This window comes from Hyperoodon ampullatus, assembly GCF_949752795.1.
Source record: "Hyperoodon ampullatus genome assembly, chromosome: 14".
NCBI classification, from domain to species: Eukaryota; Metazoa; Chordata; class Mammalia; order Artiodactyla; family Ziphiidae; genus Hyperoodon; species Hyperoodon ampullatus.
The window spans coordinates 43,126,173-43,148,022 of NC_136927.1; the positions used below are offsets into that span (position 1 = coordinate 43,126,173).

The following is a 21,850-nucleotide window of genomic DNA, read 5'->3' on the forward strand; positions in this document are numbered from 1 at the left end:
CTCTTAAAAAGCTGACTTCTCTGACCCAGGTTTCCTTTCTTCATCCCCTTTCCTGGCTCATCCCTGTCTATGTGGCAACTAAATTGGGGGGTTCCTCAAGGCGGGGTCCTAGCCCCTCTCTTCCTCTCACTCCACACTAACCCTCTTTGTTGTCACTTACTCCCTTGAGTTTAATCACCATCTGCCCAAAGCGACCCTGGAGGCTCAGTTCTGCATGTCTAACTTGCTACTCCTCAATTTCACCCGGATGTTTCCTACGCCCGTGGGACCCATCAGGCTAAGCTTGCCCTCACGATGCTCCATACCAATTCTCTTTCATCATTCCTTATTTCAGTGACTGACAAAACTGTTGGTCTAGATACGTGAGCCAGAAGCCTAGAAGTCCCCCTCTTCCCACAACCTCACCAAGGCCTGAGATTTACCCTCTACATATCTTTCTAGTTCATCCGCTTCTTCCATTCCCACTTCCTCCAGTCTGCTCCAGCCCACTGTCACCTTTAGCCTGGACCACCGCACCATCTCCCGCATGGGTTCCCCACCCCGACCCTGCCCTCAGCAGCCAGAGGGGACTTTTCAAGTTACAAATCTGATCATGTCTTTTCCTCCCGATTAGCCTCTGTTTACTCTTAGGATCAACTCAAAACCCTTAACCTGCTGGCATGGCCTGGTCCCTGCTGGCTTTATCTCACACAGATGACCTTCCAGGGGCCTTCCCACCTTAGATATTGTGAAATTCAGGCCCCTGGTCATTTATAGCCCTTAGACTATACAGTGACACTTGAGTGACACAGACCTGAAGGAACCTGTGGCAAGTGATGTTGCTACCTGGGGGAGGAGTGTTCCAAACAAATGAACAGGAAATGCAAAGACCCTTCAGGGATGAGAGGAGTTGAGTATCTTCCCCATATACTTATTGGCTGTTTCTATTTCTTTATTTTGGAACTGCCAGTTCACAGTCTCTGCTATTTGTCCTATTGGGTTCATGGTCCTTTTCTTTCTGATTTGAAAGAGCTAATTTTGTGTTAGGGACACTAGCGCTTATCTATCATTTGTACTACACACTTTAAAAACAGTTGGCCAGGGCTTCCCTGGTGGCGCAGTGGTTGCAAGTCCACCTGCCGATGCAGGGGACACGGGTTCGTGCCCCGATCCGGGAAGACCCCACATGCTGCGGAGTGGCTAGGCCCGTGAGCCATGGCCACTGAGCCTGCGTGTCTGGAGCCTGTGCTCTGCAACGGGAGAGGCCACAATGGTGAGAGGCCCGCATAGGGAAAAATAAAAATAAAAAATAGTTGGCCATTTGTGTTTATTTGGTTTGTAGTAGTTTTTGCTGTGTAGAAACTTTTAAATTTTTTATAGTCAGATTTATAATTTCTGAACTTGGTTTCTCACCGGGAGAACACTTTCTCATTGAGATTATTTTTTAAATTTATTCATATTTTCTTCTAATTCTTTTATAGTTTTATTTTTAACTTTGAAATCTCTGATCCATCTGTTGTTTCCTATGCTTTAACGAGTGAGGTATCCAGTGAGTGAGGATCCAGATATATATTTTTCAAAGACTATCAAGTAGCCCATCTTTTTCTCACTAATCTGAAATGCCCCGGTGCCAGGTATTAGGCGCAAACCTACCCCTTCTATACTGGGCCTCTGACCCAGCAGAAAGGTGGTTTGCAAAGCCCCCCTTTGGGGATTTTAAATCATGCACGTGATTTACTTTTTTTCAGCAACATAAATCTTCCACATGGTTTAAAACTCAAATAAAACTACAGGGCTTAGGGACTTCCCTGGTGGCACAGTGGATAAGAATCCACCTGCCAAAGCAGGGGACACAGGTTTGAGCCCTGGGCGGGGAAGATCCCACATGCCGCAGAGCAGCTAAGCCCGTGCGCCACAACTACTGAAGCCTGCGTGCCTAGAGCCTGTGGTCCGCAACAAGAGAAGCCACTGCAATGAGAAGCCCACGCACTGCAATGAAGAGTAGCCCCCGCTTGCCACAACTGGAGAAAGCCTGCATGCAGCAACAAAGACCTAATGCAGCCAAAATTTTTAAAAATAAATTTAAAAAAACCCTACAGAGCTTATATCAAAAATTAGCAGTCCCCTACCCCACCTCTCTTGTACTCCAGGTCTCTTCCTAAAGGCAATGAATTTAACTCTTTCAGCTGTTCCTTCTGTTTGCCATTCTCTTTCTTTTCTTCTTTTTTTTTTTCCTGTTCTCTTTCTAAGTCCGGGTTTCTCAAACTTCAAGGAGCACATGAATCACCTGGGATTTTGTTAAAATACAGGTTCTTATTCAGCAGGTCTGAGGCGGGTTCCAAGATTCTGCATTTCCTTATTATTATTTTTTAAATATTTATTTATTTATTTATCTGGCTGCACTGGGTCTTAGTTGCAGCATGCAAACTCTTAGTTGTGGCAAGTGGGATCTAGTTCCCTGACCAGGGATCGAACCCGGGCCCCCTGCATTGGGACTGTGGAGTCTTAGCCACTGGACCACCAGGGAAGTCCCTGGCATATGCTCTTAATTTGTCAGAAGGTTTGTTTGAGCCACTGTAATTGAAGGCCTCTTTGTTACAGCAGCTTAGCTGCACCCTAATTAATAGAGAGTAAAGGGCCATCTCTCACCCATCCTCTACTGGGCAGGGAACCACCCCCCACTGGTGGGAGTGTTTCCTCTCTGGACCTGTCTGGGCCCCCACGTGCACTACCCAGCATGGGGGGCCTGGCCTAGAGTGTGCACCCAGTGACTACTGAATTTGAATTTGAAATGGGAGCTATTTGTGTCTGTATTTGCTTCCCCCTTGGATTATGAGCAATTTAGGTTCTATCATTCAGGTCTCCAATGAAGGACTTTGAAAAGCACCAGCCATGCTCAGGTGTGCCAAAGGGGAAGGTGCTTTGTCCAAGCTTCAGAGGCCCCTGGGCGAGAGAGCCCGTCCATTTACTGTGTACCTGGCATTTCACATGCCCTGGTTCACATAATTCTCTCCACCATCCCCCGAGGTAGGTATTTGGAGTAAACCTCAGTAGATTTTGCCTGCCCACCATCCACGGGGGTGAGAGGGAATGAGAAATGAATCAAAACAAGAAAGGGTCCTGTGTGGACCAAGAATGACAATGTGCCATGAACTGAAGGGAAAGATTAACCCCGCCTTCTGCACACCTGAGTCCAAAATGGAAAATAAGGGGCATGGGGGAGTGTTCGCTGGGGCCTGGGTGGACAGGACACGTGAGGCCTGGCAGTCACTGTTCACATCCCGGTTCCTGGTTCACGAAGGCCAGGGTGCTAGTCTCGGAACCCGGCAGACAGCCCCTGTGGATGGCCTGAATGTTTCCAGCCAGCAAAGGCGTGGGTCCAGGGTCCACCAGGAAAGGTCTAGGTTCTCAGGTAAGGAGGTGGGTGGGCCTCTCCAAGGTCAACACATCTCAGGCCTCTTCCTTTTTTAGAGGCTCACTGTGCTCTGGAAACATTAAGAAGTGCCAAAAACAGCATTATGAACGCCACGGTGTATCTTAAATGTTTATACTTGCCTAATTAACATACATGCAAATACAGTGCAAGATAGTTTTTCCGTTCACAAGGTAATGACAGGATTCATAAAGGACAGTGACTCAGGGATACCCCATGGAGAGGTCAGGGGAGGATGTGGTCTGAGATGGGACAAGTTCTTAATGTCCCATAAATGTTCTCGGTTCTCAATCCCATCAGAGAAATTGTCATGCCTGAATGTATAACTGCACGTAGAAATCATATCAGAAGCTTACACTTAAGTCTCTTCAGGAATGTGAGATTCCCCCCATGCCTGAGACAGGTCTGTGAGCCGAGCCTGAGCCCAGGAGGATGGCTGGGGCTGACCCTGAGTGCCAAGGGCTGCAGGCCTGACTCCAGCCCCCCAAAGCCGGTGGGGCTGCCTCTGCTGACGTGTTTCTGGCCCATAAGTCTGGTGCAGGGGCCATCCCTCTTGGAGGGGGGTCAAATGGCCGAGGTGTAGTGCTCAGACTCTCTCGAGGTGCTTGGAGAAGTTTGGAGCCGCCTGGTGACTCTAATCTTCCCTCCCCAGGCGGGGGTCAGAAGGGGGTGGGGCCAAGAGAAGGAAAGGCAGAGTCTCAGGCTCCTGCGAACTGGGTCTGATCCTCCACCCCCAGCCCCAGCCCAAGAGCAGACCCAGCCACCCAAACAGTAGACAGACAGAGCTTCACAGCTACTGAGAATTAAAACCTATTGATTTTCCCCATTAGCCAGAGAACACCATCAGAGTGCATTAAAACCAGGCAAAGCACCAGCATCATGAATAATTAACATCCACAAATGACAAACCCAGGGGGCCCAGGGGAGGGGGAAGGGGCGCCTGGAGGCTTAGGGCACCTGACCCGTTATGACTCCCTCCCTGGGGTCTGGCCTGCCCTAACCTGGCCTGCCCTCCCCTCCCCTCCCCTCCCCCTCCTCCATGAATCTCTACTAGTCCTCCTATCCCTTCTCGTTTCCTGTCCTCTCCTCAAAGAAACATCAAGTCTCCAAGGCAAGCAGCCTAGGAAGACAGAGCACTGAGATGAGAAGCAGGAATGCCTGGCCCTGCCGTGTGTCACTGTGTGACCTCCAGGGAGTCTGCCCCTTTCTGGGCTCATTCCTCTGGCTAAGTCTATAGATCTATGGTTCCAGAGAGGGACGGTGACTGGCCCCAAGCACACCACAGGTCTGTAAGCAGAGCCCATACTTGAACCTGGGGCCTCTAGTCATGCCCCCCCAAGTCCCGCCTATGGGGCACCTTTATGTAAATCAGAAAGAAGTCCCCCGCTTTGGATTGACCATTGGAAAATAGCACCCCTCTGGGTGAACCAATTAGATGAAAGCATGCCCTCTGAACAGATCAATTCAAAAGCGACCCCCCCCAAGTGGACTGATTTTTAAAAAGGCACTCTTCAGGCTGACCAATAAGAAAAAGGAACTCTTTTGAGTGGACCAATTAGAAAAAGGTGCTCCCCAACCCCTGCATGCGGTCAGAGTTTTAAAGGTGCAAGACTGCAGAGCAGAGGTAGGGCTGCATGTCAGCCCCCACTCACCACCCACCGGGCTGCCCTGTGCAGTGTGTGCAGCCTAAACAACTGTGTGTGGCGGGCTGTGTCCCCACCCCCACCTTTTCTTGGCCAAGGAGGCCCAGATCTGTCCTTCCAGCCGGTGGAATTCAGTTCACTGAATTGATGTTTCCTTCCAAGCCGCTCCACCTCCCACGTACTTCCTCAGCCCCTCAGCCGACCCAGGTCCCCACTTCCATCCTCCTCCCACCCGTTCTTCCTCCTCAGAGCCCCGGGAGCGGCAGCGCTGGAATGAATACCTCGTACATCTCTGACCGTGTTACCTGCCTCTTCTTCCTGTCCTGCAGGGCACCCTGCATCTTTCCATGCCTCTGAGCCTTTGCAGGTACACTGCTCTCTGCTGGTGATGCCCCACCTCTAGAGCCCCTGGGAAACGATCTACTCACTCTGAAACTCGGCTTCGAGACCTTCTCCTCTGCTCCTCACTGTTCCTTAAACGTGCCAGCTAGTTCTTGCCTCTGAGCCTTTGCACCTGCTGGTCCCTCTTCTTGGACCTGTTCTGCCTCCAGATATCCTCCAGCTATTCCAGCTGGGTCCTCCTCCTGCCGGTCACAGCTCCGGTGTCCCCTCCTTGTGAGGTCTTCCCTGAGCACCCTGTCAAACCACCTCCCATCAGCCTCCCTCACAGCTCCATGTTTTATTTTTTCATAACACTTTACACAAGATGAATTTATTTTTCCTTTGTTTACTGGTGCTTCCAAAGCCACTATGAATGGCTGTGCATGTTGTAAGCTGCAGACGAGGTGAGTGGGGCTGGAACCCAGCCTGCCATGCACTACAAGCTGGTGCTGGGGAGAGGGGCGGGGGTGTGTGTGTGGGAGGGGCTGCACCTGCCCAGAGGGAGCGCCTTTCCTAATTCACACACTGCCACCGAGTATACAAGCTTCAGCCCCAACGGCCTCCAGCTGTGACAGGCAAGCCCAGCAACTCAGGAAGTGTCTGCCCTCTCCATTGCTGTGAGTCCAGTGTCTAGCACAGTGCCTGGCACGTAGCTGGTGCTCAATAAACATTTTTCAGTTTTTTGGGGCTGCACCTCTCAGCTTGCAGGATCTTAGTTGCCCGACCAGGAATTGAACCCGGGCCTCGGCAGTGAAAGCGTGGAGTCCTAACCACTGGACTGCCAGGGAATTCCCAAACATTTTTCAAGTAAATAAATTCCACTCGGATTCCCCCACTCCCACCCTCTCCCCGCACTCTTCAATAGAATACACCATGCATGTGGTCCATTTCTGGGTCCCACAGGGGCTGCGTGTGGTTCATTGTGGGGGGGGGCCCACAGGAAGCCAGTGACAGAACTGGACCCAGACTTGGTGATGGTAATTGTTTGTTAAGGGAATGCAGAAGGGATCCAGGAGTGGATGTGTAAGTGAAGGAGTCCTGGGGATGCTCCCTGCAACTCAGTGCCCTGCTCATGATAGGGACGATGCCCTGAGACCCCAGTCTCACCCGGCTCCCTGGAGAAGCGCGTGGTGGATTCAGGTGGCCCCGGGCACTCTGACCAAGATCCAGATGCCAAGCGCTGCACAGTCATCCTTGGGCAAGAGGTGGCATCTGAGGGTCCCGTGGGAGGCAGGCCAGGCTCAGTCGGGGGCAGAACTCAGGCGCTGCCTTCCCTCTGCTCCCTGCGGCCACCCGCCTACCGGCCTCTCAGCTCTGGCAGGGAAGGAGTTAACCTCCCGGCTTCTCAGCGTGAATGTGGAGCTATTAATACCCACAGCCAAGCCGGTCTGCCGGAGCAGAGCAGCCGCTGGAGTCGGAAGAGCCGGGGGCAGAAGGAGCTCCAGTGGGAGCCAGCGCTGGAGCCAGGACTCCAGGGTCCAGAACTTTTCTCGGGGATAGCGAGGGCACTGTGCCAGCCTCACCTGGTCCTTGCCCACCTTCCAGCTTCAGGTCCCGACTGTCCTTCCCGGAGGCCACCCGTGCCGTGCCACCCACCCCAGCTGGGGAGAGCAAACTTTCTTAGGGAAACCACCGCCACTGCCGTGCTGGCTGGACGGGGGGGAGCAGACGGCCGGACAGACAGATGAACAGATGGACAGGACATCGGCGAACCTGTCCTCCTGGTCCTGCCTCTGACAGGCTGCAGCACAGTGGGCAGCTGAGGGGCCTCGGGCGCCACCAGGGGCAGCAAGGGGCCCTGCTGGACCTTTGTCCACCAGCCAGCTGCCTCTGAGTCCAGGCGGCTGGAAGCTGCTTCCCGGGGCCCAACCCCGTGGCTGGAAGGTCTGTGGGTCAGGACAGCAGATCCCACCAGACAGAGCCCCAGGCTCTCCCACCCACCGAGGCAACGGGTAACCTGAATGAAAAGGCACAGGTGGCAGGTGGGCAGGTGCAGGCGCGGGGTCCTGAAGCCAACAGGCTACTGACCCTGGAGCACGCTGGCTCGGGGACCCCTGCCCAGGCAAGGGACGATGCTGCCGAGGCCGCCACCAGCCACCCCTGCCCCGTCCTGGAGCTGCCTCCGGCCTGGCCCCTGGGCTGTGGAACAGAGGATGTGCCAGCCTTCTGCTTCGTCTGTTTCCACAGGGAGGAGGAGGAGGAACTGCTGGAAGAAGTCCCACTGCAGAGGTCAGTGCCCAAGGTGGGCAGCGGGTGGGCAGGGTGAGGGCACAGGGCTCGGATGGGGCCCCTGGGGGCCTGGAAGTCCTGCTTCCGAGTTCCTCGTCTGTCCACTTCTTACCAGCCACCGCCACCTCCCTGTGTCAGACTCTCAGATCTCTCACCCGGGTATCCCCACAGCCTCCTCCCTGTCTCTCCCATCCTGCCCCCACAGTGACCCTCCTGTGCTTTCCCACTGTGGTCATGTCCTCCCTGCTCAGAGCCCTCCATGGCTCCCAGCTCCCACACGATGAAGTCAATACTCAGCTGGGCATTCAAGGCCTGCGAGATCAGGCCAGCCCCACCCACCGCATCTCGCTCTGCTCTCCTGTATTCACCCCCAGTGAAACCCTGCCCAGACTTCCCTTCCCCTGGCTCCCCTCCTTCCAGGCCCAGCTGCAATACCTCCTCCTCCAGGAAGCCCTCCAAGAAGCCCCTGCCCCATCCCAAGCTGAAAGCCACCTTTCCTCCCTACACTGCACTGATACCTAATAGTGTTAGGTTTTCGTTGAATTAATAAGTGGAAATGTCTGCGTGTGCATATGCATGCGTGTATGTGAGTTTGTGTACAAAAGAAAGGGAGGGGAGGGGAATGAGGGTTTGTGTGTGTATGTGATTGGGTATCTGGGTGTGAGTATGTGGGATTGTGAGTATGTGTTCATGTCTGTGGCAGTGGGTGTGAGTTCTACGTACTTATGTGGGGGAGGGAGTGTGCACTGGGACCCGGTCGGGGGGTTCATGCCCTAGAGATCATTGCCTCTTTTGCCAGCTCTCCCTACCCCCACCTTCAGGAAAACCCAGGCTCCAGCCAAGTGCATTTCACAAGCTGTGACCGCAAGCTCTGGGAATAGATGGAACATCTGTAGGGGAGACAGGGGTCACCTCTCTCCAGCCCAGCCTGCCCACGCCTCCATCACTGCCTGAGTCAGCACTGCCCCAGGTGGCGAGAAGGGCAGGCTCAGGGCCAGCCCAGGTGTTCCCTCCAGGCCCCTAGTAGGAGGGCGGGGGTATGGGCTCCTGCAGCCTGCGACAGGTTCCTCCCTGAATCTCACTGTTGGACCTGGGTAGGTCATTTCCCTCCCACGGGTCTCTGTCTCCTCATCTGGGAAATGGTGGGCTGCTCCTTGCATGGTTATCAGTTCATCATTCAGCAGTGACTGAGAACTCATAGTGCGCCAGGGCCCCAGCCCTCATGGGGTCCAGCCTGCTAGGAGAGACCCGAAAGCAAACTGATCAGTTTGGCAGAGCGATGGGCGCCTTGATGGGCGTGAGTGCACTGCGTGCAGGGAGTGAGGGGGAGGGACTGACCACCTCTGCCCGCAGGAACCCTAGGAGCCCCTGCGGGTCTGTCTTAAAGAACAGGTCCTCTGCCAGGTGGTGAGTGAAGTTAAGTAAAGGACATCCCAGGGCTTCCCTGGTGGCGCAGTGGTTGAGAGTCCACCTGCCGATGCAGGGGACACAGGTTCGTGCCCCAGTCTGGGAAGATCCCACATGCCGCGGAGCGGCTGGGCCCGTGAGCCATGGCCGCTGAGCCAGCGCGTCTGGAGCCTGTGCTCCACAACGGGAGAGGCCACAACAGTGAGAGGCCGGCGTACCGCAAAAAAAAAAAAAAAAGGACATCCCAGGCAGGGGGTACAGCAAGAGCAAAGACTTGGTGATATGAAAAAGAAATTGTGTGGGCATGTTGGAGATGGGGCTGACAGGGTCTGCGGGGGCCAGATAACCAAGAGCCTTGACGGCTGAGCCAAGGACTTGATCTATAGGTGATGGAGCCAGCAGTGGGGATGGCTTGAAGCCAAACGGGGCCAAGTTAGGCGACTCAATGAGGTCACAGGTGTGGAAGTGTTTCTCGAAATCCAAAACAATGAATTCCTGAGAGCATCACTATTTTCATAGTAAGAGCTCAAAATGCTTGTTGAATGATTGGACGAATGGACGAATGAATGAATGAATATGATGTGGGGAGATGGGACATCAGAATCACTGAGCTGGTGGGCGCTGGCCCTTTAAGATCTGGAGAGGGGACACCGCCAGGCTGGGCAGAGACAGTGACCACAGGTGCCAGGTGGTAAAGCTAAAAATACTGAGTGATGGTGGACACCCAGGCTGCAGGAGCCAGGCAGTGCTAGCGGGGAGGGAGGGGGGAAGGCTCTGGAGTGTTTCTTTCCTACTGGAGGAGGGGCAGTGGGTAGTGAGGTCTGCTAGGGTCACCTTGGGGGTAGAGAGGAGCCTGTTCCCCTCCCCCACTACTCTCGGACTTTCTCCAGCCCCTGGAAGGTGCCAGGTTTCACTCCCAATAGCTGCCATGTTTAGTAGCCCCAGGGCGTGCTAATTCTGAGGCATCCTGCTTCTCTGGGACTCTGGGGAAGTCATTTCTTCTCTTTGGGCCTCTGTAAAATTAAAGCATTGCTGGGGCGCTTTTAGGGACGGAGAGGCAAGGAGGGATGCAGGCAACCAGTTCACTCATGTGTGGATTCAGCAAATGTTCCCCGAGGCCTCCTGGGGACTAGATGCTGAGGCCACAGAGATGAACACAAACCAGGCACTTCCCTGGAGGAGCCCAGCAAGGATACACTGGAACAATTGCAAGCAGTGCAATGTGCTGTCATTGAGGTGTGAACGCAGTGCCCTCCGTGGGCTGATGCAAGAAACGGCCACACTGAGTACTCATCTGCATTTGGTGAAAATTTGCCAACAAAAGCATCACCCATCAGCCACCTCCACTTGATGCTTGATGTGTGATTAAGGTGAGACTCGCGGCCTTAATGAACAAGCCCTGGAATCGCATGCGCTTCACATGGCAGAGCCTCCTGTGCTGCTCACACAAAGTCCAGAGGGGGCTGGGGTGTGGGGGACACTCTGCTCTACTCAGTCTTTCGGGGACCCAGGCTCCTCCCACCTTGTGATACTGTCATCACCCAGGGCCTCAGAATCCATCACCGGATCCTCTGCTTCCACTGGCAAATGAAGAAGAAAGAGGGTGGAGATCACATGGAAGGGTTTTCCGAGTCAAAGCTGCAACAGGCCTACTTCACTTCTGCCCACACTACATGGCCAAAGCAGCTAATTGCAAGAGAAACTGGGAAACGTAGTCCTGTTGTGAAAATGATATACTTGGTATACATGAAAGCGCCTGGCACATAAGAGGTACCCAGCATGTTCGTGCGGAATGCATTCATTCATTCTGCAGATTTCACTGAGCACCCTCAGTGGACTAGCACTAGAAACTGGACAGTGAAAACACCAGTCCTGCTCTCATTGGGCTTTTATCAAAGGGGGAGTCAAACAAAATACAAGTAAACAAACAAACAAATACGATCTTCCGTGTTCAAAACCCACTGTTAAGGAAATGACCAGAGGGATGGTTGGAGGAGACACCCACTTGACATAAGGGGGAGGGGAGGTAGGGAACAATTCATCTAAGACCTCAAGAATGAGAAGGAGCTGAGCAGAGTTGGAGGAGGAGCATTTCAGGCATGGAGAACAGAGAGTGCAAAGGTCCAGAGGCAGGTTAGAGTTTGGAGACTGTGAGAAAATGTCAGGTCACTGTGGCTAGAGGAGGGTGAGTGATGGGAAGAGTGACACGGGCGACGGGGAGAGTGACATGGGCAATGGGGACAGACAGGAATGGCTAGATCATGTAGGCCTTGTGGGCCATGGTGAGGAGGATGGATTTTATTCTGGATAAGATTGGGAAAGCTTTGGAGGCTTTTAAGTGGGGGAAGCCATATAATTTGATTGACATCTTAAGTGATCACTTGGGCTGCTCTGGAGAGAATCCATGGCAGCCAGGCCAGAGTAGACACAGGAAACCGGGGTGGAGGTCATGGTGATGATGGAGGGGGCCATGGCATTGGCCTGGACCATGGTGGCCCTTGGAGACGGGGGAAATAGGTGCCTTCTAGATATATTTGGGAGACAGAATTTGCTGATGGGTTAAAGGAAGAAGGGAAGCAAGGATGAATCTGAGGTTTCTGGGTTGGATAAGTGGGGGGAGGATGGGAAGTTTCAAGGGAGGGAAGAGACGTGGTGGGAAACTCAAGAATTCGGCCATGGTTGTTTTCAACCTAGAAGCACATGAGATGCCCAAGTGAAGATGTCAAGTGAGGACTTGATACTAAGAGTCCGGAGCTCAAAGCTGTAGTTTTTGGGCGGGCGAGAGGATATCAGAGACTTCAGTGTGAAGATGGCATTGAAAACCATGAGGTTGGGACTTCCCTGGTGGCGCAGTGGTTAAGAATCCGCTTGCCAATGCAGGGGACACGGGTTCGAGCCATGGTTCGGGAAGATCCCACATGCCGCGGAGCAACTAAGCCCTTGCACCACAACTACTGAGTCTGTGCTCTAGAGCCCGCAAGCCACAACTACTGAAGCCCATGCGCCTAGAGCCCATGCTCCGCAACAAGAGAAGCCACCGCAATGAGAAGCCCGCGCACCACAATGGAAGGGTAGCCCCTGCTCGCCACAACTAGAGAAAGCCCGCACGCAGCCAAAATTTAATTAATTAATTAAAAAAAAAAGAAAACCATGAGGTCACAAGGAGAGAGGGGAGAGGAGAGGCCCCAGGATGGAGCCCTGAGGAACTCCACAATTTTGGGGTCACGTGGAGGAGACGCTAACAAGGGCGGAAGAGAAGTAAAGTAGGAGGGAAACCAGGAGCATGGGTAGTCATGGAAACCAAGAGACCAGTGTCTCAAGGAGGAGAGAGAGGTGGACAACTGGCTTCAGAGATGCCAAACGGCCAAGGAAAAGGAGAGATTCAGCAGCACAGAAGTTGAAAGTGACCCGGCTAAGAACATTTCATGGAGGGGTGGAGAGAGGAGTAGGTGTGAGCAGAAACCTCTGGTTAAAGACGGTGGATCGAATACACACATCTAATTTCTCTGTGTCCTGAAACCCCATGAAAAAGAAATGAGTGGGTTTTTTTTTTCTTTTCCTTTATGGTTTATTACAAGATATTGAATATATTGATAGTTCCCTGTGCTATACAGCAGGACCTTGTTGTTGCTGTTTTTTTGGTTTTGTTTTTTAGTGGTGTTTTTTGGCCACATCGTTCCCTGACCAGGGATCTAACCCGCACCCCCTGCAGTGGAAACACGGAATCTTAACCACTGGGCCCGCAGGGAAGTCCCAGGACTTTGTTGTTTGTCTCTTTTATATATAGTAGTTTGTATCGGTTAATCCCAAACTCCTAACTTATCCCTCCCCCACTTTCCCCTTTGGTAACCATAGTTTGTTATCTATGTCTGTGTCTGTTTCTGTTTTGCAAATAAGTTCATTTGTATCGTGATATCCACATATAGGCGATATCATCTGATATTTGTCTTTGTCTGGCTTACTTCACTTAGTGTGATAATCTCTAGGTCCATCCATGTTGCTGCAAATGGCATTATTTCATCCTTTTTATGGCTGAGTAATATTCCATTGTGTGTGTGTGTGTGTGTGTGTGTGTGTGTGTGTGTGTATAGATATATATATATATAAAATTGTATATATACATTGTATTATATATATATCACATCTTTTATATTCTTTTTTTTATTGAGGTATAGTTGATTTACAATGCTGTGCCAGTCCCTGCTGTACAGCAAGGTGACTCAGTTTTACACATACATACATTCTTTTTTTAATATTCTTTTCCATTATGGTTTATCCCAGGAGATTGGATATAGTTCCCTTTGCTATACAGTAGGACCTTGTTGTTTATCCATTCTAAATGTAATAGTTTTGTAGATAGGTTCATTTGTGCCATATTTTAGATTCCACATATAAGTGATATCATATGGTATTTGTCTTTCTCTTTCTGACTTACTTCACTTAGTATGATAATCTGTAGTTGCATTCATGTTGCTGCAAATGGCATTATTTTTCTGTTTTATGGCTGAGTAGTATTCCACTGTATCTATGTACCACATCTTTATCCATTCATCTGTTGATGGACATTTAGGTTGTTTCCATGTTTTGGCTATTGTGAATAGTGCTGCTATGAACATAGGGGTGCATATATACCACATCTTCTTTACTCATTCATCTGTCAGTGGACATTTAGGTAGCTTCCACGTCTTGGCTATTGTGAATAGTGCTACAGTAAACATTAGGGTGCATGTATCTTTTCGAATTAGAGTTTTCTCTGGATATATGCCCAGGAGTGAGATTTTAGTGTCATATGGTAACTCTTTTAGTTTTTTAAGGAACCTCCATACTGTTCTCCATAGTGGCTGCACCAGTTTACATTCCCACCAACAGTGTAGGAGGGTTCCCTTTTCTCCACATGTGAGTGGGTTTTTAAGGTGTATTTATTGCTCTTTTGTTGCTGCCATAACAAACTACCACAAACTTAGTTGTTTAAAATCAAATTTATCATCTTACTGACTATATGTCAAAAGTCCAACACAGGTCTCCCTGGGCTAAAATCAAGATGTTGACAGGGCTGCTCTTGGAGGCTCTTTCTGGAAGAACTTTCTAGAAGCTCTAGGGGAGAATCCATTCCCTTGTCTTTTCCAAGGTGCCATTTTCCAGTTGGCCCCCTCCCTCCAGCAAGGTAGCATCTCTCTGGCCCTGCTTCTCTCATCATGTCTCTCTTGGACCACAGCTGGGAAAGGTTCTCTGCTTTTAATGCTGCATGCGATTAGCTTGGGCTCACCTGAACAATCCAAGATCATCTCCCCATCTTAAGGTCCTTAACCTTAATCACACCTGCAAAGTCCCTTTCTGCCACGTAAGGTAACATACTCCTAGTTTCTGGAGATTAGGACACATTTTGTGGGATTAGGTGGTCCATTATTGTGCCTGCCACAGCATGAATCAGCAAGAACTAATACATTGAAAAAGGAGACAATAGCAACACAGTTTTGGAATCTGGAAAGCAGAAGAACATAATAAATGATGTAGCAGTCTGATGACATTGCACCTCAAGTGAACCCAAAATTGGGGGTGAGAAAGCCAAGGGGCACCACAGTTCCCCCACAAAAACCCGCAAGGCCCTGGTGTTAATGGACTAAGTACCCCCTGGAAGTGAGTGTAAAGCCGGGGCCAAAAACAGGAGGATTGGTCTAAGAAGGGCTTTAATTCTCAGATTTCTTTCTCTGCTCAGCACCACTGGGCAGCTGCCTCTCCCGACCCTGACAAAGACCGAAGGCTTATTCTCCAGAGAGGATAAAACACAAGAGTCTCTGAACCAGAGGACAGGGCACCGTGAGGATGAGGGGAGAGTTCTATACCCTACTGGCGCGATTATTTGAATATTGCATCCTGAATGTGGGGAGCCCTGCCCCCGCCCCCATCACCTGGGGCCTCCTTCCCCATCTCAGCTCCCAGAATAGTGAAGTCCAGCCTAAACTCTCCAGGCAGGACACTGCAGAGTTATTCCCTTCAATCTCTAAATATATTAACGATTGGTATTTTCTTCTTGCTCTTCTCTTGTTTCCTGTTTTAGTTTTCTTCTCTCCGTGCATAGTTTCTGTTTCCTCCAGATTTTTTTTTCTGTTCAGATTAGTTCTGTCTACTACTGAGCCCATGTGGGCTTAGTTGCCCCGCAGCAGGTGGGATCTTAGTTCCCCAACCAAGGATCGAACCCGTGTCCCCTGCATTGGAAGGCAGATTCTTAACCACTGGACCACCAGTGTCAGACTCTCCAAGAAAAGGATACCTAAAAAGGTTGGCATCAGGGATTTCCCAATGAAACAACCCAATGCGAATTCTCTATATTGACCCCCTGAGTCAGCCAAGCCTCCTACCCATAGCATAGAGCTACTCAGCAGCTTGCTTGCATAATTTGTATTCTTATATTCTTTAATCAGGGCATAATTACTGTGAAATGCAAAGGTCTTAAGTGGCCAGCTTAATGAGTTTTGACAAATGTATACAGCTGTGTAACCCACACCTCAATCAAGATATTACCACGTGGGCTTCCCTGGTGGCGCAGTGGTTGAGAGTCCGCCTGCCGATGCAGGGGACGTGGGTTCGTGCCCCAGTCCGGGAAGATCCCACATGCCACGGAGCGGCTGGGCCCGTGAGCCATGACCGCTGAGCCTGCGCGTCCGGAGCCTGTGCTCCGCAACGGGAGAGGTCACAACTGTGAGAGGCCCGCGTATCGCAAAAAAAAAAAAAAAAAAAAGATATTACCATGTGAGGTAACATTCAGGCTTTCATCATGCCCCAGTCAATACCTAACACACACAGAGGCAACTACTATTCTATCAGCTCTTTAACTCTCTTAAATATGAGCAGATAACCAGGGACCATCAACATTTGCGAGAAACCTCTAATATGAGAGGCAGAACAAAAACAAACAGAAAAACAGAATTTAGAGGAAATAGAATATGCAGGGAAAAGAAAACTTAAAAGTAAAACTATAATTACTATATGCAGAGATTTAGGAAAATATATTGCAACTATGAAACAAAAACTAGATGCTATTTTGACAGGGAAAAAACCTCTGAGGATGAACAAAACAAAACAAAAAAGTTCTTAAAAATTAAGAATATCATAGCAGTGGGAGTTTGGAGTTAGCAGATGCAAACTAGTATACATAGCATGGATAAAAAACAGGTCCCACTATATAACACAGGGAACTATGTTCAATATCCTGTGATAAACCATAATGGAAAAGAATATGAAAAAGAATGTGTGTGTGTGTGTGTGTGTGTGTGTATGTATATATATGCTGAATCACTTTGCTATACAGCAGAAATTAACACAACATTGTAAATCAACTATACTTCAATTAAAAAAAAAAGAATATCATAGCAGAAATGGAAAATTTATTTAATAGAGTTAGGGGTCAGCAGACTACAGCCTTCAAGCCAAATCCAGCCTGTCACCTGCTTTTTTTTTCCCCCCCCATATTTAAATATTTATTTATTTATTTTTGGCTGTGTCGGGTCTTAGTTGCAGCCTGCAGTATGTTTTGTTGCAGCGTGTGGGCTCTTCACTTCATTGCAGCCTGTGCGCTTCTCTCTAGTTGTGGTGCACGGGCTCCAGAGCATGCAGGCTCAGTAGTTGTGGCCCGTGGGCTTAGTTGCCCCTCAGCATGTGGGATCTTAGTTCCCCGACCAAGGATCGAACCCATGTCCCCTGCATTGGAAGGCAGATTCTTAATCACTGGACCACCAGGAAAGTCTCCTGTCACCTGTTTTTTTAAATAAAGTTTTATTTGAACACAGCTACACCATTTGTTTATGTACTGCCTATGGCTGCTTTCACATTGGTGGAGTCGAGTAGTTGTTACAGAGACCCTAAGGCCCATAAAGCCTCAAATATTTACCACTGAGCCCTTTATAGGAAAAGTTTCCTGACCCCTGGAGTTAAAAGATAAAGTTGAGGAAATTTTCCAAAAAGTAAAGCAGAAATGTATCTGTTTGGATCCTCCAGTAAACAGATGATGAGCTGAGTTAGCAGTGTAAGAAATCCTGGGGGGCTAATGCCTGTGAAAAATAAAGGAGGAGGAATCAGGATTGGGCAGGAAGAGTCTTCAGACTGTGACGTAGATCTGACACCTGTGAAATGAAGGAGGAAAGGAAATAAATCTGGGAAGAGAGAGCCTGACTTTGGTGTAGATCAAAGTCTTGACCAACCCAGTGGGGGCTGCAGAGCAAAGACTGTACATTGGAGGAGCCCCACATTGGGCAGAAAGGGCCAGGTCCTGGTGTCCCCACTGGGCTCAGTCATTGGCTGGGCTGCCCAAGAAGACCTTGGTCTTGACTCAAAGGCTGTGGTAGGTCTCAAAGGCACTGTAGTTGGAAGCTGTCAACCAACTGCACTCTTCACAGCTGAGTAACAAGTTCTTTCTTGAAAGAAGAACCCAGTGGGGCACCTGCATGGCTACCACACATGGAAAATAGGAAAGAAAGAGTAAGAAAGAGGCCCAGTGCAAGAATCTGACAACTTAACAAAGGAGTTCCAGAAAGAGAAGAGAGAAAACAGAGAAGAGGAAATAAGTCGATGAAATATTTCAAATATTTCTCAGAATGGAAGGACCTGAGTTTCCAGATCAAAAGGGCTCACTGAGGACTTCCCTGGTGGTGCAGTGGTTAAGAATCCGCCTGCCAATGCAGGGGACACGGGTTTGAGCCCTGGTCTGGGAAGATCCCACATGCGGCAGAGCAAAAAAACCCATGTGTCACAACTACTGAGACTGTGCTCTAGAGCCTGCGAGCCACAATTACTGAAGCCCATGCACCTAGAGCCCATGCTCTGCAATAAGAAAAGCCACCGCAATGAGAAGCCCGTGCACCACAACAAAGAGTAGCCTCCTCTCGCTGCAACTAGAGAAAGCCTGAACACAGCAACAAAGACCCAACGCAGCCAAAAATAAATAAATAAATAAATAAATTTATTTTTTAAAAAAAGAGGGCCCACTGAGTGTCCAAAAAATGGATAAAGTTCGACCCACACCACAGCCAGTCACTATTAAATTTCAGAACGTAGAGACAAGAAGAACATTCTACCATATTCTACTAAGGATCAAGAACCGTAATGGCATCAGATTTCTCAACAGCAATCCTGGAAACCAGAAGACAAGGAAGCTATTTTCAAAAGTATAAAAGAATTATTTTCGGTCTAGAATTTGATACTTAGCCAAACCATTAATAAAGTACAAAAAATATCTTTTTAGATTTGCTAAGGCTCAAAAATTTACCTCCCCCACACCCTTTCTTAAGAAAGCTACTGGAGGATGTGTTCCTAAAACAAGGAAGTAAACCAAGAAAGAGTAAACCTGGGATGCAGGAAACAAGGGAGCCAACACAAGAGAGAGTTGAAGGGCATCTCCCAGATGTTGGTGAAGGGAGATCCCAGTCAGCTTCTCTGAGGAGCAGGCCTGGAGGGCAGGCAGTTCACATTGGAAAAGTCAGATGGTTCTAGAAAAGGTTTCTTCAAGGAGATGAAACTGATAGGATGCCCAATATACTTAAACTTTTGAAAGATTTACACAACAAAGAGAGAGTGTGGGTTGAATTAGACATAAACACATAGAAAAACAGGCCCTACCCCCCCCCCAAAAAAGAGTTATTAAATCCAAGAAAAACAACTTTTGTGTAGTAAAGGGAAATTAAAAATTTTAAACTTCTGCTCTAACACACTGTTAAGAGAATGAGAAGATAAGCCATAGAATGGGAGAAAAACATTTGCAAAAGACATCTGATCTGAAATAGAAATGTTTAACTGATAAAAGACTGTTATCCAAAGTGTACAAAGAACTGGTGAAACTCAATAATAAGAAAATGAACAACCCAATTAAAGAATGGGCAAAAGATCTGAACAGCCACTTCACCAAAGATGATATGCAGATGGCAAATAAGCATATAAAAGATGCTCAACATCATATGTCATCAGGAAATAGCAAATTAAAACAACAGTGAGATACCAGTACACACTTATTAGAATGACCCACATCTAAAACACTGACAACACCAAATGCTGGTGAGGATGTGGAGCAACAGGAACTCTCATTCATCGCTGTGGGAATGCAAAATCATACAGCCACTTTGGAAGATGGTCTGGCAGTTTCTTACAAAGCTAAACATACTCTTAACATATGATCCAACAATAGCATTACTTGATTCACCCAAATGAGTTAAAAACTTATGTCTGGGGCTTCCTTGGTGGCGCAGTGGTTGAGAGTCCGCCTGCCAATGCAGGGGACACGGGTTCGTGCCCCGGTCCGGGAAGATCCCGCATGTCGCGGAGCGGCTGGGCCCATGAGCCATGGGCGCTGAGCCTGCGCGTCTGGAGCCTGTGCTCCACAACAGGAGAGGCCACAGCAGTGAGAGGCCCGCGTACTGCAAAAACAAAACAAACAAACAAAAAAAACTTATGTCTGCACAAAACCCTGCGCATGAATGTTTATAGCAGCTTTTTTCATAATTGCCGAAAACTTGGAAGCATCTAAAATGTCCTTCAGTAGGCAAATGGATAAACAAACTGTGATATACCCATACAATGGAATATTATTCTGTGATAAAATGAGCTATCAAGCCACAAAAAGACAGAGCAATCTTAAATGTATATGGCTAGGTGAAAGAAGCCAATCTGAAAAGGCTATATGCTGTATGCCTCCAACCACAGGACATTCTGAAAAAGCCAATACTAGAGACAGTAAAAAGATGAGTGGTTGCCAGGGGCTGGTGGGGAGGGAAGGAGGGACGAGTAGGGGGAGCACAAGGGATCTTTAGGGCAGTGAAACTATTCTGTATGATCCTGTAATGGGGGGTCCATGACCCTAGGCATCTGTCAAAACCCATAGAATGTACAACACAGAGTGAGCCCTCATGTAAACTATGGACTTTAGTTAATATTAGTGTATCAGTATTGGTTCATCAATTGTAACAAGCTTACCACACTAATGCAAGATACTGATAATAGGGGAAAATGGGGAGGGGGTATACATGGGAACTCTCTGTACTTTCTGCTCTGCTGTTCTATAAACCTAAAACTGAAAAAGAAAGTCTATCATAAAAAAGGAAGAAAAGGGAAAGAAATCATAGTATTCCACAGAAAGTTGTAAATAATGTTTCCACAATATGTAAATACCACCAATCTTTTGTTGCTGTTTTTTCTTTTGGCCACGCGGCATGCAGGATCTTAGTTCCCTGACCAGGGATTGAACCCTTGCCCCCTGCAGTGGAAGCATGGAGCCCTAACCACTGGACCACCAGGGAAGTCCCCAACACTACCAATCTTATCAATATTATGATGCAACTGTACCGGGAGGGTGGAAGACAGGAAGTGGAGGCAGTGGACATCAGGGAGCTACATCCTTATCTTCCAACATGGGAAGTTGAGAGGAAAATTCTAAAACTGGAAAAGCGTAACCTAAAACATGCTATGTAGGAAACACAGGGGTGAAAATTACTAATAATCAACTAAAAGAGTGGAAACGGTTGTCCTTAAGAAGTGGGAAATGGGAGCAGGAAATGCCCATGTTTCTTGATAGAAATAGATGGAGGACTTCCCTGGTGGCACAGTGGTTAAGAATCCACCTGCCAGTCTTTGGCTTGCTAGCGGACGGCAGACATCATGGATCAGGTAATGCAGTTCGTTGAGCCAAGTCAGCAGTTTGTGAAGGACTTGATTCAGCTGGTTAAAAGATGCACCAAGGGCTTCCCTGGTGGCGCAGTGGTTGAGAGTCCGCCTGCCGATGCAGGGGACACGGGTTTGTGCCCCGGTCCGGGAGGATCCCACATGCCGCGGAGCGGCTGGGCCCGTGAGCCATGGCCGCTGAGCCTGCGCATCTGGAGCCTGTGCTCCGCAACGGGAGAAGCCACAGCAGTGAGAGGCCCGCGTACTGCAAAAGAGAAAAAGAAAAAAAAAAAAAAAAGATGCACCAAACCTGAGAGAAAAGAATTCCAGGAGATTGCCATGGCAACAGCAATAGGATTTGCTATAATGGGATTCATTGGCTTTTTTGTGAAATTGATCCATATTCCTATTAATAACATCATTGTTGGTGGCTGAGTACCTTTTTAGAAAAGTGTTTTTCATCTTGGGGATTGGTGAACAAATGAGGATTTGAGACGCTCATGGAGTGAAAATTTCCCTATATGTTTGTGTTTTTCTTTCATTTTTTTTCTTCCAAGATGTTTTCTATTTGTAAATTAAAATAATTTCAAAAAAAAAAAAAAAGAATCCTCCTGCCAATGCAGGGACATGGGTTCGATCCCTGGGCCGGGAAGATCCCACATGCCATGGAGCAACTAAGCCCATGCGCCACAACTACTGAGCCCACGTGCCTAGAGCCCGTGCTCCGCAACAAGAGAAGCCACCACAATGAGAAGCCCGCGCATTGCAACGCAGAGTAGTCCCTGCTCGCTGCAACTAGAGAAAGCCCGCACACAGCAACGAAGACCCAACACAGCCAAACATAAATAAATAAAATAAATAAATTTATTAACAACAACAAAAAAAGAAATGGATGGAGATGTGTGGTGGAGGAGACACCAGAGCCCGTGAGCTCGGGGGACAATCCTGGAGAAAGGAGAAGGGGGAAGGGAGGGGGGGGATGTCCTGAAGAATCCAGGGCCCAAGGGAGGGGTTGGCCTCAGAAGGAGAAGGGCCACCCCCCACTGAAGCCTTTGGAAGAAGTGAGGAGTGAGGAGCTAGGTGGGTTTGTGCTCTGATGGTGGGAGCCAAAAAAACTGCATCTGGTCCATCTGTT

General features: G+C 49.1%; 1 protein-coding gene across 1 annotated transcript; it reads left to right on the top strand.

Annotated features, from left to right (window-relative positions):
* Nucleotides 1-20,608: 20,608 nt before the first annotated feature.
* LOC307063324 (protein transport protein Sec61 subunit gamma-like) lies at nucleotides 20,609-21,177 on the top strand. Its single transcript, XM_079719384.1, has 2 exons — nucleotides 20,609-20,783; nucleotides 21,015-21,177. Exons 1-2 carry the CDS (start codon nucleotides 20,713-20,715, stop codon nucleotides 21,148-21,150), a joined length of 207 nt encoding a protein of 68 aa, XP_079575510.1. The 5' UTR covers nucleotides 20,609-20,712; the 3' UTR covers nucleotides 21,151-21,177.
* Nucleotides 21,178-21,850: the final 673 nt, after the last annotated feature.